Genomic DNA, 16,079 nt, shown 5'->3' on the forward strand with positions numbered 1-16,079 from the left:
TACTGAACTACTTGTGATTCTCTAAGGAACGCTCTACGTGCCTCTATCCACTCCCTGTGCCTTTGTGTGCACTGATCTTGCTCTCCTGGAATAACCACATTCTCCACTCCCAGAACCCTTGTAACCATCTAAGCCATGATTATTTCCCCTCCTAATAATAATAACAAGAATGTTAATAATAACAACAAAAATAGCAACCATAACAATAGGAACATGAACAAACATGAGAAAAAAAATATTTATTTTGAAAGTTTATTTTATGCTAGGAGCTTCACAAAACACTGTATTTTCTCTCAAGATTCAGTTCAGATACCACCTCCTCTAAGAACAGTGTTTTTTGGTTTCTTTTTGACACTTTTCTCCTGACTATTGTTTACTTGCAAACCCTGGCAGTCTAGTGGTTAAGTGCTACAGCCACTAACCAGAAAGTTAGCAGTTCAAGTCCACCAGGCGCTCCTTAGAAACTCTATGGGGCAGTGCTGCTCTGTCCTACAGGGTCACTATGAGTCAGAATCTACTCAATGGCAATAAGTTTGTTTTTTTCTTTTTTATTGTTTACTTCTCTGACATTTTCACATGTTTCTAAAAGGCAGTCTTTATTAGACAAGATCCAGAAGGACAAAAAGAGACCATTCTACATAGGTAAACAGATGAAACTTAATACAGGACATTCTTAACCTGGTATTGTAAGACTAAAAAAAAGAATATTGAAGAAAAACAAAGGAGTTATCTGCAGGAAGCATCTACCAATCTTAGGGTTGGGGAAACAAAAGAAGTAGTTGGAGTTATTAGAACCTAAATTTGTATTGAAGAGGGGCCCTGCAAAATTAAGGCTCAGTTCTCTGAGGAGACACAGCACAGCTGCTGCTGGTATTTCAGAGTTTGGACGTTTCAGTCCCATGAGGTAAACTCCAGATCCAAGGTGAGGGATCTACCAGCTGGTATCCTGTGAGGGGGGTGTGAAGAGGGTGGCTCTAGGATTGTTGGGATCTGAAACTATCACTTAGAGTAAAGGATCATTGTTGAGACAATGCTGACAGGAAACAAGAAAGGAATAAATCCCTTTTATCATCCTCATATTATCTAGTCTCCTTTGCCCCTTACGGGCAGAAACTAAGCAGGTTAGCTGACCAAAGAAAAATAGGGTTTTTAGAATTCTAGCCCTAACATCATACAGAATACAGCAGAGTACAGGGGGTGGATTTGAAGTCAACACATAATAGTTTGAGAGCTAGTACAGTGCCCTACAGCGTCCTGTGTAGCTTGTCAGGAACATTCTGCTCTCCATTTCGTAGTGCAACATAGCATTACCACAAAAAATCAGGTTGTTCATACCTGTATCATTCAGGATTTGATCAGAGATGTAGAACCACTAGGACACTGGATACATAGTCCGTGTGAGGGCGAAGGTTCTGTGTCTCTGGCCGGAACCTGAAGCACAAAGGGTAAACAAGTGAGAAGGGAAGACAAATTTGAAACTGAAGGATTAGCTGGAAATCAAGAGAATGAAGTGAGCTATTAATCTTTCACTGCTTCCAAGCCTCTGACTTCAGAGGAAGATGTGTCCTGCAGGAGAAGCTGGTGCTAAACTCACACCTAGGGCTAAATGAGCATCTCACCCAGGAGCTGAAGAAGCTTAAGGAGAAAATATGGATGGATTTGGAGGAGATGTAGTTGTGGCTGTTACTGCACACCAACCAGATAAGTGGCAATGCACCTGAGGCGCAGAAGTGGCTCATAGCCTACACAGACCTGCTGTTTCCCTTCTACCTTCCAAAGGTGACCTGGAACTATGCAGGGAAGGGAATTCTGGGAAAGATAGTTCCAGTTTAGCTAAGATAACACAATACAAAACTAAAAATATCTACATATATACAGGCTGCTACACACACACACAGGATCGGCAGAAAAGAGGAAGACCCTCAACGACATGGATTGACACATAGGCTGCAACAATGAGCTCAAACATAACAACGATTGTGTGCATGGTACAGGACCAGGCAGTGTTTCGTTCTGTTGTACATAGGGTCGCTATGAGTTGGAACCAACTCGACGGCACCCAATGACAACAACACACACACACACACATATGCATGCACACATACATATATTTATATTTATACACATATTTCTGTATGTATATATGTATTTGGAAACCTTGGTGACTGTAGTGTTTAAGAGCTATGGCTGCTAATCAAAAGATCAGCAGCTGGAATCCACCAGGCTCTTCTTGGAAACTCTTTGGGCCAGTTCTGTACCGTCCTATAAGGTTGCTACTAGTGGGTATTGACTCAAAGGCAACAGGTTTAGTTTTTGTTGTTGTTGTTATATATGTATATAAACACACATACACATATATGTATATATACTCATATGTATATACATATCGATTTACTAATCCTCTTTTATCTTTTTACGTTCTCTTTCTAGATGATATCATTCAATGTCATGACATTTAGTGCCATATATATGTTAATAAATTCTCAATTCTATGTACACACTATAGATTTGTCATCTCAGCTGCACATCAATATTTAACTAATGGCCAACTGAATATCTCCATTTGGGGCATTTGACAATTCCCTAATTGATTTTGTATTAATCATCACGCTCTTCAATTTACTTCTCTTCTGATCTTCCCTTGATTTCTTAGTGATACTATATAGAACTAAGGCCCTAAGCCAGAAACCTTGGAGTTGTCCTTGATATTTGCCTTCCCTTAAAATTCCAAATAAAGTCAGTAACCTGGTTGTATTGATTTTCACTCAGATTTGTCCTCTTCTCTGCATTCTGTACAGTCAGGCCAGACCAAGGCAACATCATCTCCCCCATGGACCACAGGCGTCATTTAATTCATTTAAAAAATACAAACTGTTATTCTCATCAGGGGTAAAATTGGAAACTAGAAAGAATAAACTTTGTGATTATGACAGTAATTAAATTAGATCATTCAGCTAATGGCATCCAGAGAGGGGTATTTGTTGTAAAACTGAGAATATTTAATTCTTTTATAGAAGACAAAAACGAACAGGATAAAGAAATTCATAAGAAGAGTAAAGCACAGGTAGTAAAACACTAAAAAGTAAGTGTATGAGATATAAAAAAAACTCACAGGATAAATTTAGTATATATTACATGCCCCCCCAAAACGAACAAGCTCAGAGTAGAACTGCCTCAAAAGGTTTCTAAAGATGTAGTCTTCATGGATACACTCAAGGTCATATTTGGCTCTCGTGGACTTGCTCTGATTTTCTTCAGTTTAGACTTGAATTTGCGTGTGAAAAATTGATGGTCTGTTCCACAGTTGTCCCTGGCCTTGTTCTGACTGATGATATAGAACTTTTCCATCTTCTCTTTCCACAGATGTAGTCAATTTGATTCCTGGGTGTTCCATCTGGTGAGGTCCAGGTGTATGGTCACAGTTTATGTTGGTGAAAAAAGGTATTTGCAATGAAGAAGTCGTTGGTCTTGCAAAATTCTATCATTCAATCTCCAGCATTGTTTCAATCACCAAGGCCATGTTTCCCAACTACTGATCCTTCTTTGTTTCTAACTTTCGCATTCCAATTACCAGTAATTATCAGTGCATCCTGATTGAATGCTCAATCAACTTCAGACTGCAGACGCTGAAAAAATCTTCACATTCTTCAACTTTGGCCTTAGTAGTTGGTGCATAATTTGAATAACAATCATGTTAACTCATCTTCCTTGTAGGCATATGGATATTATCCTATCACTGACAGTATTGTACTTCAGGATAGATCTTGAGATATTCTTTCTGACAATGAAAACAACACCATTCCTCTTCAAGCTGTCATTTCCAGTACAGTAGACTATATTCTCCAATTCAAGATGGCTCCATCTGAGCTCACTAATGTTTGGGATATCGATGTTTATGCATTCCATTTCATTTTTGATGATTTCCAATTTTCCTAGATTCATACTTCATACATCCAAGGTTCCAATTATTAACGGATGTTTGCAGCTGTTTCTTCTCATTTTGAATTGTGCCACGTCAGCAAATGGAGGTCCTGAAAGCTTTACTTCATCCACATCATTAAGATCAACTCTATTTTGAGGAGGAAGCTCTTCCCCAGTGTCCCCTTCCAATCTGGGGGGCTCATCTTCCAGCACTACATCAGACACTGTTCTGCTGCTTTTCATAAGGTTTTCACTGGCTAATTCTTTCCAGAAGTAGACTGCCAGGTTCTTCTTCCTAGTCTGTCTTAGCCTGGAAGCTCAGCTGAAACCTGTCCTCCATGGGTGACCCAGCTGGTATCTGAATACCAGTGGTATAGCTGTCAGCATCACACCAACATGCAATCCTCCACAGTACGAAAAGTCAACAGACATCATACATGACATCAAGGACATCATACATGAAGAAAGCAAGAAGTCATTGAAAAGATGGGAAAGAAAGAAAAGACCAAGATGGATGTCGGAGACTCTGAAATTTGCTCTCAAATATTCAGCAGCTAAAACAAAAGGAAGAAATGATGAAACGAAAGAACTGAACAGAAGATTTCAAAAGGTGCCCTGAGAAGTCAAAGTAAAATATTATAGTGACATGTGCAAAGATCTGGAGATATAAAACCAAAAGGGAAGAACATGCTCAGCGTTTCTCAAGCTGAAAGAACTGAAGAAAAAATCCAAGTTGCAATAGTGAAGGATTCTATGGGAAAAATATCAAACAAAGCAGGAAGTATCAAAAGAAGATGGAAAGAATACATAGTCATTATACCTAAAAGAATTAGTTGACGTTCAACCATTTCAAGAGGTAGCATATGATCAAGAACTGATGGTACTGAAGGAAGAAGTCCAAGCTACACTGAAGGCACTGGCAAAAAACAAGCCTCCAGGAATTGACAGAATATCAACTGAGATGTTTCAACAAACAGATGCAGCACTGGAAGTGCTCATTCATCTATGCCAAGAAATCTGGAAGATAGCTACCTGGCCAACTGACTGGAAGATACCCATATTTATGCCTATTCCTAAGAAAGGTGATCCAACCGAATGCAGAAGTTATCGAACAATATCCTTAATATCACATGCAAGGAAAATTTTGCTGAAGATCATTCAAAAACTGCTGCAGCAGTATATCAACAGGGAACTAACAGAAATTCAGAACAGATTTAGAAGAGGACATGGAACCAGGGATATCATTACTGATGTCAGATGGAACCTGACTGAAAGCAGAGAATACAAGAAGGATGTTTACCTGTGTTTTATTGACTATGAAAAGGCATGCAACTGTGCGGATCATAACAAATTATGGATAACATTGTGAAGAATAGGAATTCTAGAACACTTAATTGTGCTTATGAGGAACCTGTACATAGATCAAGAGGCAGTAGTTCAGACAGAACACAGGGATACTGAGTGGTTTAAAGTCAGGAAGGGTATGCACAGGGTTGTATCCTTTTGCCATACCTATTCAATCTGTATGCTGAGAAAATAATCTGAGAAGCTTGACTATATGAAGAAGAACGGGGCATCAGGACTGGAGGAAGACTCATTAACAACCTGCGTTATGCAGATGACACAACCTTGCTTGCTGAAAGTGAAGAGGACTTGAAGCCCTTACTAATGAAGATCAAAGACCACAGCCTTCAGTGTGGATTGCACCTCAACATAGAGAAAACAAAAATCCTCACAGCTGGACCAATGAACAACATTATGATAAACGGAGAAAAGATTGAAGTTGTCAGGGATTTCATTTTACTTGGATCCACAATCAACAGCCGTGGAAGCAGCAGTCAAGAAATCAAAAGACGCATTGCATTGGGCAAATCTGCTGTAACATACCTCTTTAAAGTGTTGAAAAGCAAAGATGTCACCTTGAAGAGTAAGGTGCACCTGACCCAAGCCATGGTATTTTCAATTGCATGATATGCATGTGAAAGCTGGACAATGAGTAAGAAAGACTGAAGAGGAATTGATGGCTTTAAATTGTGGTGTTGGCAAAGAATATTGAATATACCATGGACTGCCAAAAGAACGAACAGATCTGTCTTGGAAGAAGTGCAACCAGAATGCTCCTTAGAAGCACGGATGACGAGATCGTGTCTTATGTAGTTTGGACATTTTGTCAGGAGGGATCAGTCCCAGGGGAAGAACATCATGTTTGGTAGAGGGTGAGCAAAAAAGAGGAAGACCCTCGGCAAGATAGATTGACACAGTGGCTACAACAATGGGCTCAAGCATAATAATAGTAAGAATGGCACAGAACTGGGCAGTATTTTTGTTCTGTGGTACATAGGGTACTGTGAGTTGGAATCGACTCAATGGCACCTAACAACAAATCTTCATGGAAGCAAATTGCCATATCTTTGTCCTACAGAGTGGTTGGTGGGTTTGAACCACCAACCTTTTGGTTAGCAGCCCAGTGCTTAACCATGGCATTACTAGGTCTAGTTTTAGTACATACAGTAAGAATTAGCTTTTGATATATAAGCAAAACTCATATGATCTTTTTTTTATTTGAACTTGAGATAAAGGTTTACAGAATAAACTAGTTTCTCATCTTAGTAACCAGTAAGACATGCCAAAGATAAAATAAATAGGCTAAACAAGAAAAAAATGTTGGTTATAGATGGTAAGACCCCCATCATGATCGTGTCATTTCTGGGTGGAGAACTTTGTGACCCTCAGAATGATCCCATTCTGGTCTCATATATGCTCTACCCAAGAAATGGAAATAAAATCAAAGGCTGTTCATCAGGCTAATTAAGAGTTACAATTCTGCCAAGTATACTTCCCTGTATTACTTCGTTAGAGCAGGTGTGTGTCTTTGGCTCAGGATGTATTTGTCTTCCACCTTCTCTTGCTCAGACCTTAACTCTAGTCCTCATTATCATACTATGAGCTGAGAAGGCTGGTGCAACAAGAGAGAGCTTGACTTATGGACATGTCAGCTGCAGGACTCAGGCAGTGTGGTCCTTTCACACCGTTAGTTACCTGCCCCATTTCTTTCCCCTTTCTTCTTGTTCTGTGTTTTAACTCATTTAATAAGCTGTGGTAGTTGGACATTTAATTCAGTTTGAAAGCCAGTCTAGTCCATGATGTCTGAGATAACTTTCCTGTTAGTGTACTTGGATGCTACCACTATTTCATCAAGGTAATTTCCCACCTAATACATTCTTGGGAAATGTGGTGGTTTTTTGGCTGAAAAGCAGACTTAGGAAGGATGCAAATCTTCTTAGCACAATAATGCCAAGGCTATTATTTTTCAAGTCAAGTCAAAGTCAAATTAATAGGATAAATTTACCTTCCTTAATGAGACTTAACTCTGTTGTCTTTAGAGGAAATTTAATACACTTGGAACTGGTTTTTTGCCTTTAAGTAATTTTGGAAGAATCCATCTTCAACCTTTACTGGTGAAGAAAATAGAGTAGAATCCTAACTCATTAGAATGGAGCCCTTGGCTTTTTTCAGAGTAAACAAAGCCTGGACAGAGGAATGTCCCCATTGGCATCAGGACAACATCTAAGGCAACAAAGTTTGCAAGACCCCAAAAAGAAAAGAGAATCTGTACTCTTCTTCTTGTGGGAGTTTAAGTTTCTGAACGAAGAAAAGTAGGAGGAATGCTGTTGTTAAAGGTGGGCCTTGGGAAGATGACTATGATTTGGAAGATAAAGAGAAATTATATAAATAATTGAAACATAAAACACAATTGGAATTTCTCGACTAACACACGCACACACATTGAGGTGTCAGAGAAGAAAGACACAACTCTCCTCCCTCCCATTCTGTCTTGCTTCGGTGTGTTTGTATAGCCCTTTAGCCTCAGAGCTGTTTAATACTCCATTGGAATTCAGTATGTGTTTGGTCTGACATGATAATTCTCAGGAAGAGGGCACTTTTAGTTTTTAATCACTACAGAACTAGAGAAAGAGAGTACTAATTTTCTTCCCTATGTGAAGAAAACTATAGAACAGAGGATACCCACCTGTACATGACAAACCAAGAGACCAATTTTCCTGATCTTTCTTCAATGGGTAGCAAATGACATCTTCACAAAGTAGCAAGTGACAGAAGGAAGGGGACTGCTAAACTAATATTAGATACTCACCCCCATCTGCATCTGTCCAAACCCTACTGCCTAATTCAGTCTCCAAAAGACAGTGTGAGTGACCTTAGACTAAAATACAAAATCCTTAGCAGACCCTCCCATTTGCTCTAACTTCTTATACTATCCATGCTTTCTGAACTACACTCCAGCCACATCACTGTTTCTCAGTTGATCAAAGATGCTAAGCCCTTTCTTACCCTGGGGCCTCCACACGCTCACATGTAGGTCCATCTGCTTTAAATAATCTTCTTTTCACTGTCTATTGGGCTAACTCCTATGCATCTATCAGCTGCCATCTTAAGAGATAATTCCTCACAGAGAACTTCACTGACCCACAGTGTAAGGTTGATACCTTTTTATTTACTGTTGTGACACCAAGCTTTTTCTCCTTCAAAACAATTTTCACAATTTATAATTATATATTTTTCAAGGCTTTTTTTTTTTTTTTACTTTATTTTGTTTAATTTCTGTCCTCACTCTGTATTATAGACTTCACTAGGGCAAAACCCGTGTCTATTTTATCCCCACATACAGAGTACGCAGCAGAGTGCCTGACACAGAATTGGTGGTCAGAGATATTTATGAAAGGGGCAAAAATCCCAGCTACAATACTCATTCTCAAAAAATATGTGAATTCAACAATGCTAGAGATAAAGCTATAGTAGATATACTAGAGATAAGGCTGAGTAGAAAATAAATCAAATCACTTATAGGTAAAAACTTACTATATTTTATGACGCAAGTTCATGTTTTATCTTCAAGCCAAAATACTAGAAGCACAACATTAGATACATGGTCTTCATAATGCTTTTAAGAGTGTTAAATCTTGATCAGATTTTTTAGAATCATAAAAATGAGTTGTGATCTAAGATATTTATCCCACTTCTCTTCAAAAGTGTTTAAAAACAAACAAAAAATCTCCTTGACAATCAGATTTTGTATCCTCCAGAATGAATTTTCAAAAGCAAAGCTTGAAACATACATTTACATTCAAATCACTAGATAACACTTCAGACCTACCCTGCACTGGCAAGGAGATATGCTGATGACATGTAGAAGAAAGTTCTCTGACTCTGGAGTTACACCCCAAAAATCCAAAGCCATTGCTGTGCAGTCAGTTCTGACTCATTGTGATCCTACAGGACAGAGTAGAACTACCCCATAGGGTTTCCAAGGAGCAGCTGATGGATTCAAACTGCCTACCTTTTGGTTAGCAGCCAAGCTCTTAACTACTGCACCACCAGGGCTCGTTGAGTTACAGGATGGTATGATATAAGCTATGATTGCCTTTGAGAGTTTTAAAATCTGTCATCTTGAACTTGGTAGCTATAATGTTGCTTCATGAAAGAATAAGAAATTTTTTAAAGTTCTTATTTCTTTTTGTAGTACCATAGACCCAATTTTCTCAATTTTTGTATTTCTTCTAGCTTCAAAAATAAAACAGACCAAAAGGTCTTGTGCATAGAGTGAGTGTTAATTATATCTATTAAACAAAACTCGTTTTGTAAAACTCAAGGCTAAATAAGTTATATTATGCATATGTAAAGATTATATTTTCTGTTCACCTATTATCAGAGTATAGATATACATACAGGATACAATTAGGTAAGACACATTGATTACTGTTGGGATTTGTGACTGATAATTACCTTATGGACTCACCCTTCCTCTGAGTTCTGAGCCAAATAAGAAGTAGACACACTACTCAGATGGCTAGAAATCAAAATAGATGTTTTGTTACTGATTAAATTGGTGTCCTAATAGATTTTGAATACCTTTTATCTGAAAGAGAGGTATTTTTTACCTGAAAGAGAGGTATTTACTCATAATGACTGCCTTGTCCTTGCTGTAGGTACAGACCTATTATGATCAAATTATTTCATGGAGGAGAAGAGAATGAATACTTTTCAAGGACAGACCTTTCCAAAAAAACAGATGAGGGAAAATCAGAAACATTAAAAAAAAAAAAAAAAAAAAACTGTTGACATTAAGACTGAAGGATTCAGGTATATAGTTGCATATAGAACATAGATTCAACATATTCTTCTAATTTCACAAATTAGATAATTTTTTTTTTTTTTGCTTCCCATTGTGAGAAATGAACAAAAAAACAAAACATGGAAGAAATTACCTTCTGTCTTAGTTTCCTAGTGCTGCTGTAACAGAAATACCACTAGTAGGGGAGCTTTATAGAGCAGAAATGTATTTTCTCACAATTCAGGAAGGTAGAAGTCTGAAATTAGGGCACAGGCTATAAGGGAAGGCCCTCCCTCTTTTATCTCTGGGGGAAGATCCTTGTCTCCTTAAGCTTCTGTAGCCCCAAAATTTCTGGGTTCTTTGGTGATCCTCATGTGACATCTATCTCCCCCTCTTTGTGCTTTCTTCAGAGTCTATTCTGCTATTTTTATAACTCAACAGTGATTAGGATGAGGACACACCCTGCATTGATAGGATGGCATTGATATCACAAAGAACACCTTATTTCCAGACAGGATTGCATCTATAGGTATTGGGGTTCAGATTCCAACACATATTTTGGGGGGATGTAATTCAACCTATAACACCTTCCCTGTGTTTTCCTTCTTAGTGGAATGCCTCCTTTGTAGACCAAGACAGAAATTTAAGAAGAATGAGCCCATAGTTCTAATTAACAACTTCCTTCTCTTTTTCTGGTTAGCTCTTACTCCTTCAGTTTACAGTTTAAACAATTCTTTCTGTTAGAAGTTCCATGGCCACAGAGCTAAGTCTAAGTCACTTCTTCTAACTCCATGGATTGCTGTCTGCTGCCACTGAGAAAGAAAGCAAATAAGGAAAAGATAACTTTAAAAATTTAAAAGATTGGAAGAAGGAAGAAATGGTAAGGCACTTTATACACAGTTAGGTAAATTAGTTAGCTGTTGTTGCTGGTGTTAGGTGCCATCGAGTTGGCATAGCAACCCTGCATACAACAGAAGGAAACACTGCCCAGTCTTGCACCATCCTCACAATTATTTCTATCTTTGAAACCATTCTTGCAGCCACTGTGTCAATTCACCTTCTTAAGAGCTTCCATCTTTTTCACTGACCTTCTACTTTACCAAGCATGATATCTTTCTCCAGGGACGGGTCCTCCTGATAACATGTCCAAAGTATATGAATCAACGCCTTACCATTCTTGCTTCTAAGGAGCATTCTGGTTATACTAGGTGACCACTAAGCTAAAAGAACAGAGATTTCAGGGACAATACATAACAAAGAATATAGACTTTACAAAATTGGTTGAGAAATTCACTAAACAAGCAAACAACAAAATACAAAAAACAGCAACAAAAAACCCTTGGGAGGGGAGAGAATATGATTTCTAAATTTGCCACTTTATAATATCTAGAATTTCTAGTTTTCAACAACAAAAAAGAGTGATGTAAATAAACAAGAAAGTATGTCAATACACCAGAATAAAAGAAATTAATAGAAGCTGTCCCTGACGAAGCCCAGATATTGGACTTACTAGACAAAGACATTAAATTAACTATTTTTAAATATGCTCAAAGAACTGAAGAAAGCCATGTACAAAGAATTAAGGGAACCATGAGAATGTTGTCTCAACAATTAGAGAATATAGTTAAAAACATAAAAATATATTTAAAAAAATAGAAATTTTAGCATTGAAAAGCACAATAAATGATATGAAAAATTCATTAGAGGGGTTTTAAAACAGATTTGTAGTGGCAGAATAAATAATTAGCAAACTTCAAGTGATAATCTCAATAGAGAGTATCCAATCTGAGGAGCTGGAAAAAAAAGAAGTCTGTTCTTTTAGCTTAGTGTTCACCTTCAGATTTGATAGAGATTTTCTTAAATGACTGGAGACAAAAAATTCTCCCAGTCGGAAGATAGAACAACCTGTACAGGGCAAGACCATGGTAGCTCCATAGGCACATCTAAACTCCCTGATGGACCAAATTGCTGGTCTAAGGCCTGTGGGGGCCATGGTCTCAGGGAACATCTAAGTCAATTGACATAAGAGTATATAAAGAAAATGTTCTGCATTCTACTTTGATGAGTAGGGTCTGAGGCCTTAAAAACCTGTGAGCAGCCATCTAGAATATAGCACTGGTCTCATCCCTTCGGGAGCAAGGAAGAATGAAGAAAACTAAAGACACAAGGGCAGAATTAGTCCAAAGGACTAATGGACCACATCTACCACAGCTACCATCATAGACTGCTCTGAAAGGGATCACAACAGATGGTCCCAGACAGAGCTGGAGAAAAATGTAGAACAAAATTCTAACTCCAAAAGAAAGACCAGACTTGCTGGCCTGACAGAGACTGGAGAAATCCCGAGACTATGGCCCCAGACACTGCTTCAGCTCAGTAATGAGGCCACTCCTGAGGTTCACCCTTCAGCCAAAGATTGAACAGGCCCATGGAAAAAAGCAACTGGAAAGGTGCACCAGCCCTGTGGTGGAGACTGAAGGGCAGGAGGAAACAGGAAAGCTGGTGGTAGGGAACCCAGGGTTGAGAGGGAGGAGTGTTAACATGTTGTGGGGTTGTTAACCAATGTCATACAACAATGTGTGTACTGACCGTTTGATAAGAAACTAGTTTGTTCTGTAAAACTTCATCTAATGTTGAATTAAAAAAAAAAAAAAGAAAGAAAGAAAAAAAATTTCCCAGTCTTTACAGATGGGTTAATGTGTGTTTATTGGGGCAAATTTTCAACAGTTAGCCAGACAGTTTAAACTCTGCCTTACCTTTCACTTCCTTTTTGCACAGAGCCTCAAGTAGCCCGCGGTAAGAGCTTAGGGCCATCACAGGTCATTTTTGAACATGCAACCACTTGTGAGCATGCAAATGGCCTGCTGAATTTCCAAGAATATGTGGAAACTTTCCAAGCCTCTATTCACAAAAAAAAAAAAAACCTTTTATTTCCAGCTATCCTTTCCAAGCATTATGGTTTGTCTATTGTTTGTCCAAACTGAAATATCTTGCTCAGGCAGCAGCAGCTGTTATATTTGCCTGTAAGTGTTTTCACCAAGTGTCCCTTGTGTACTTATTTCAGACATGGGAGAGTTCTGAGGCAGGCAAAAATAAAGACAAGCACTTTAAGGCAGTCTTTCAGGGAGCCAGAAGACATGTCAAAATAAACAACCACAATTCTTTGCGAATAAGGTCTGTCCTTCTCCCTCTGGTACCAGATGCTTGTACTAAGAATACAGGTTGTTGTCTTCAGGACTACCACTGAAGTGGGGAGCAGGGGATCGGACCAAGGTAGGTTAAACTGCTATAAAGCTCTCTTACACATATTCAGCTATTTGTTTGTTTGTTTTTCTCAAGCATTCTCTTAGTTGAGTAATATTTTGATTAGTTCCCAGAATTCTGAAAAAGTTGATTCTGACAGCTTTTACCAGTTTATTCATTGTTTTTTCTGGGTGGATAAAATTTTGGAGTTTCCTGCTTTGCCATTTTTGCTGACATCAATTCTTTGTACATGTTTTTGCAACTTCCTGTAAATCTGTAATTATTTTAGTATTGAAAGGAAGAAAACCATGAGTTGCTCATGTATATTTGATATATAATAAAATGAACAGAGGATAAAAGGAATAGAATGCTAATAATTCAGAAGTAAAATACTCTTTAAAAATTATTTTTTCATCCTTCCAATAGTGAAAACAATAAACTAGAAATACTTTTCCCTTTTCTTAAATAAAAAAAGGTACATACTACGCTAGCAGAAATAAATCATGTTAATAATTATTGTTAATTAAATGTGGATTTATTCCACTCTTCCACAAATATTATGAGACATGAAGTGTCAACTATTATCTTTAAGTAGGTTAATGTGGCTTGGATCTAGAGTCCAAAAGAAGTATGTATTTTTCTCTGTATGGACTTGAAATAAAACAGTGGGCCATGCTTGTTTTTTAAGTAAAAGTAGATGCCTTAATTTAAATACAGCAATTACCTCGGCCAACTATCAGTATATTTTATTTTATTTCCTCTTGAGACAGTGTTTTTTTATATATTTGTATGAGAAACATTTAAATCATAGTTTTTTAAAAGAAGCACTTCTTGAAGTGTATGGTAAGTGCTGATTCTGCAATTATTGCTAATTGGGGGGTTTCCAACTTGCCTGCGGTGCTGAGAGTCTCACGATTTGGTCACTATTCCTTTTTTCATTATACTTCACATTTGTGGAATGAAAAATAGACTAAGCTGAAATTACACTTTCAAATATGTCATACTGTAAGTAAACTGCTTTCTATGCTTTACAGATGGTGCCAACTCCGCAGTGACAGATCTTGCATTTCAATGACTACTCTATCCCATGCACTCAGAATCAGGTAAGGGTTATTTGTCCTCCTGAGTTTCAGTTTTCTTTAAAAAAAATTTCCACTTTAAGTATATTGGCAAAACATAAAACCAACCAAACCCCCTGCCATTGAGTAGATTCTGACTCATAGAGACCCTATAGGACAGAGTAGAACTGCCCCACAGAGTTTCCGAGGAGCACCAGGTACATTCGAACTTCTGACCTTTTGGTTAGCAACCGTAGCTCTTAACCACTACACCACCAGGGTTTCCTTGCAAAATATATGTAAATACACAGTCATAATACAAATTTTTATTAGTGAGAAAACAATTACTTAAAATGGCACTTTTGTGTTTATTTTCACAATCCCAATTGTCTTCCCAATGTTGTTTTTATGTTAATTAAAAGTAAACTTAAAGGAAGAAAAATTATAGTTCTTCTTTCTCTAACTTCGTGAACAATTAAATGAAAATAAATGATGGTGAGGAGGGTCACTTTTTGGTAAGTTATGTGGTAAAGTGTCCCCCTCGAAATCTCAAAGAATATTGTTGTTAGCTGCTGTCAAGTTATCCCCAGAGTTATGATGACCCCATGCAGAAACAAACGAAATATTTTGTGGTCCTGCATCATTTCTATGATCAGTTGCAGATTGGAATGTTTTGCTCCACAGGGATTTTATTGACTGACTTTCAGGAAAAAAGAGCATCAGGTCTTTCCTCCTAATCCATCTTAGTCTGGAATCTCCACTGAAACCTGTTTAACATCAGAACACATGCAACCTTCCACTGACAGAGAGATGGTAGCTACGCATGAGGTGCAATGGCTGGAAATTTAATCCAGGTCTCCCACTTGGACAATGAGAATTCTACTGCTCAACCACCAATGCCTCCCTTCGAAGAATAGGATTTATATTTACAAGCTGAAATGGTTAAAGGGAACTGGCTCAGGGTGGGAGAATGATTTAATGATTGCTGTGTTCTCCCTGAGGGAATTTCTGAGTTTTTCTCCTTATTCCTACCTCAGGTTGGAACTGCCCCACAGTGATGGTGAATTTTATATGTCAGCTTGGCTAGGCTGTAGGTCCCAGTGGTTGTGTCAAACACTAAACTAGGTGCTGTTCCATAATGCAATCACTTTCCATAATGTAACCTAATGTAATGTAAACAATCAGTTAGTTGTAAGGGAGTACCTACAGGTGCCGTATTGCTTTAGATTATAAATAGATATTCTGGCAGAACTCTCTCGCTGTCTCAACTCTGCCCTCTTCCCGTCACCTGACCTATTGATCTCCAGATGCAAGCCTACAGAAGTCTCCAGCCTGCCACCTGACCTACAGATTTTGGACTTGCCAGCTCCCCCACAATCCTGTGAACCAGCAGAAGTCTCCAGCCTGCTACCTGACCTATGGATTTTGGACTTTACAGTCCCCACAGCTGCATGAATCAATCCCTTGAAGTAAATCTCTCTCTCATTCTCCTTTCTCTCTATATATACATACGTAAATTAGTGTGCCTGTTTCACTAGAGAATGCTCTTATATAACACAAGACTAGACAATATGGCTATATAAAATTCATCTCTCAGTATTAAAAAAATCTCATTAAAAATATTAAAAAATATCTCATATTAAAAAATATCTATAATTGCTTAGCCTCCAATACTTTGCAGAAGTAAATGTGATAATAATGTCATTTTAATATTAATTCTAGTCATT

General features: G+C 38.0%; 1 protein-coding gene across 1 annotated transcript in view; it reads left to right on the plus strand.

Annotated features, from left to right (window-relative positions):
- Positions 1-15,870, plus strand: part of LOC126078749 (caspase-12-like) — a 47,285-nt gene extending 31,415 nt beyond the window's left edge. Inside the window, exons 10-12 of the mRNA XM_049889492.1 lie at positions 13,252-13,324; positions 14,329-14,397; positions 15,660-15,870. Coding sequence (XP_049745449.1) covers positions 13,252-13,324; positions 14,329-14,369 — 114 coding nt within the window. The 3' untranslated portion in view covers positions 14,370-14,397; positions 15,660-15,870. The remainder of the gene's footprint in view (positions 1-13,251; positions 13,325-14,328; positions 14,398-15,659) is intronic.
- Positions 15,871-16,079: the final 209 nt, after the last annotated feature.

Source organism: Elephas maximus, chromosome 7 (genome assembly GCF_024166365.1).
Source record: "Elephas maximus indicus isolate mEleMax1 chromosome 7, mEleMax1 primary haplotype, whole genome shotgun sequence".
Taxonomy (NCBI): Eukaryota; Metazoa; Chordata; class Mammalia; order Proboscidea; family Elephantidae; genus Elephas; species Elephas maximus.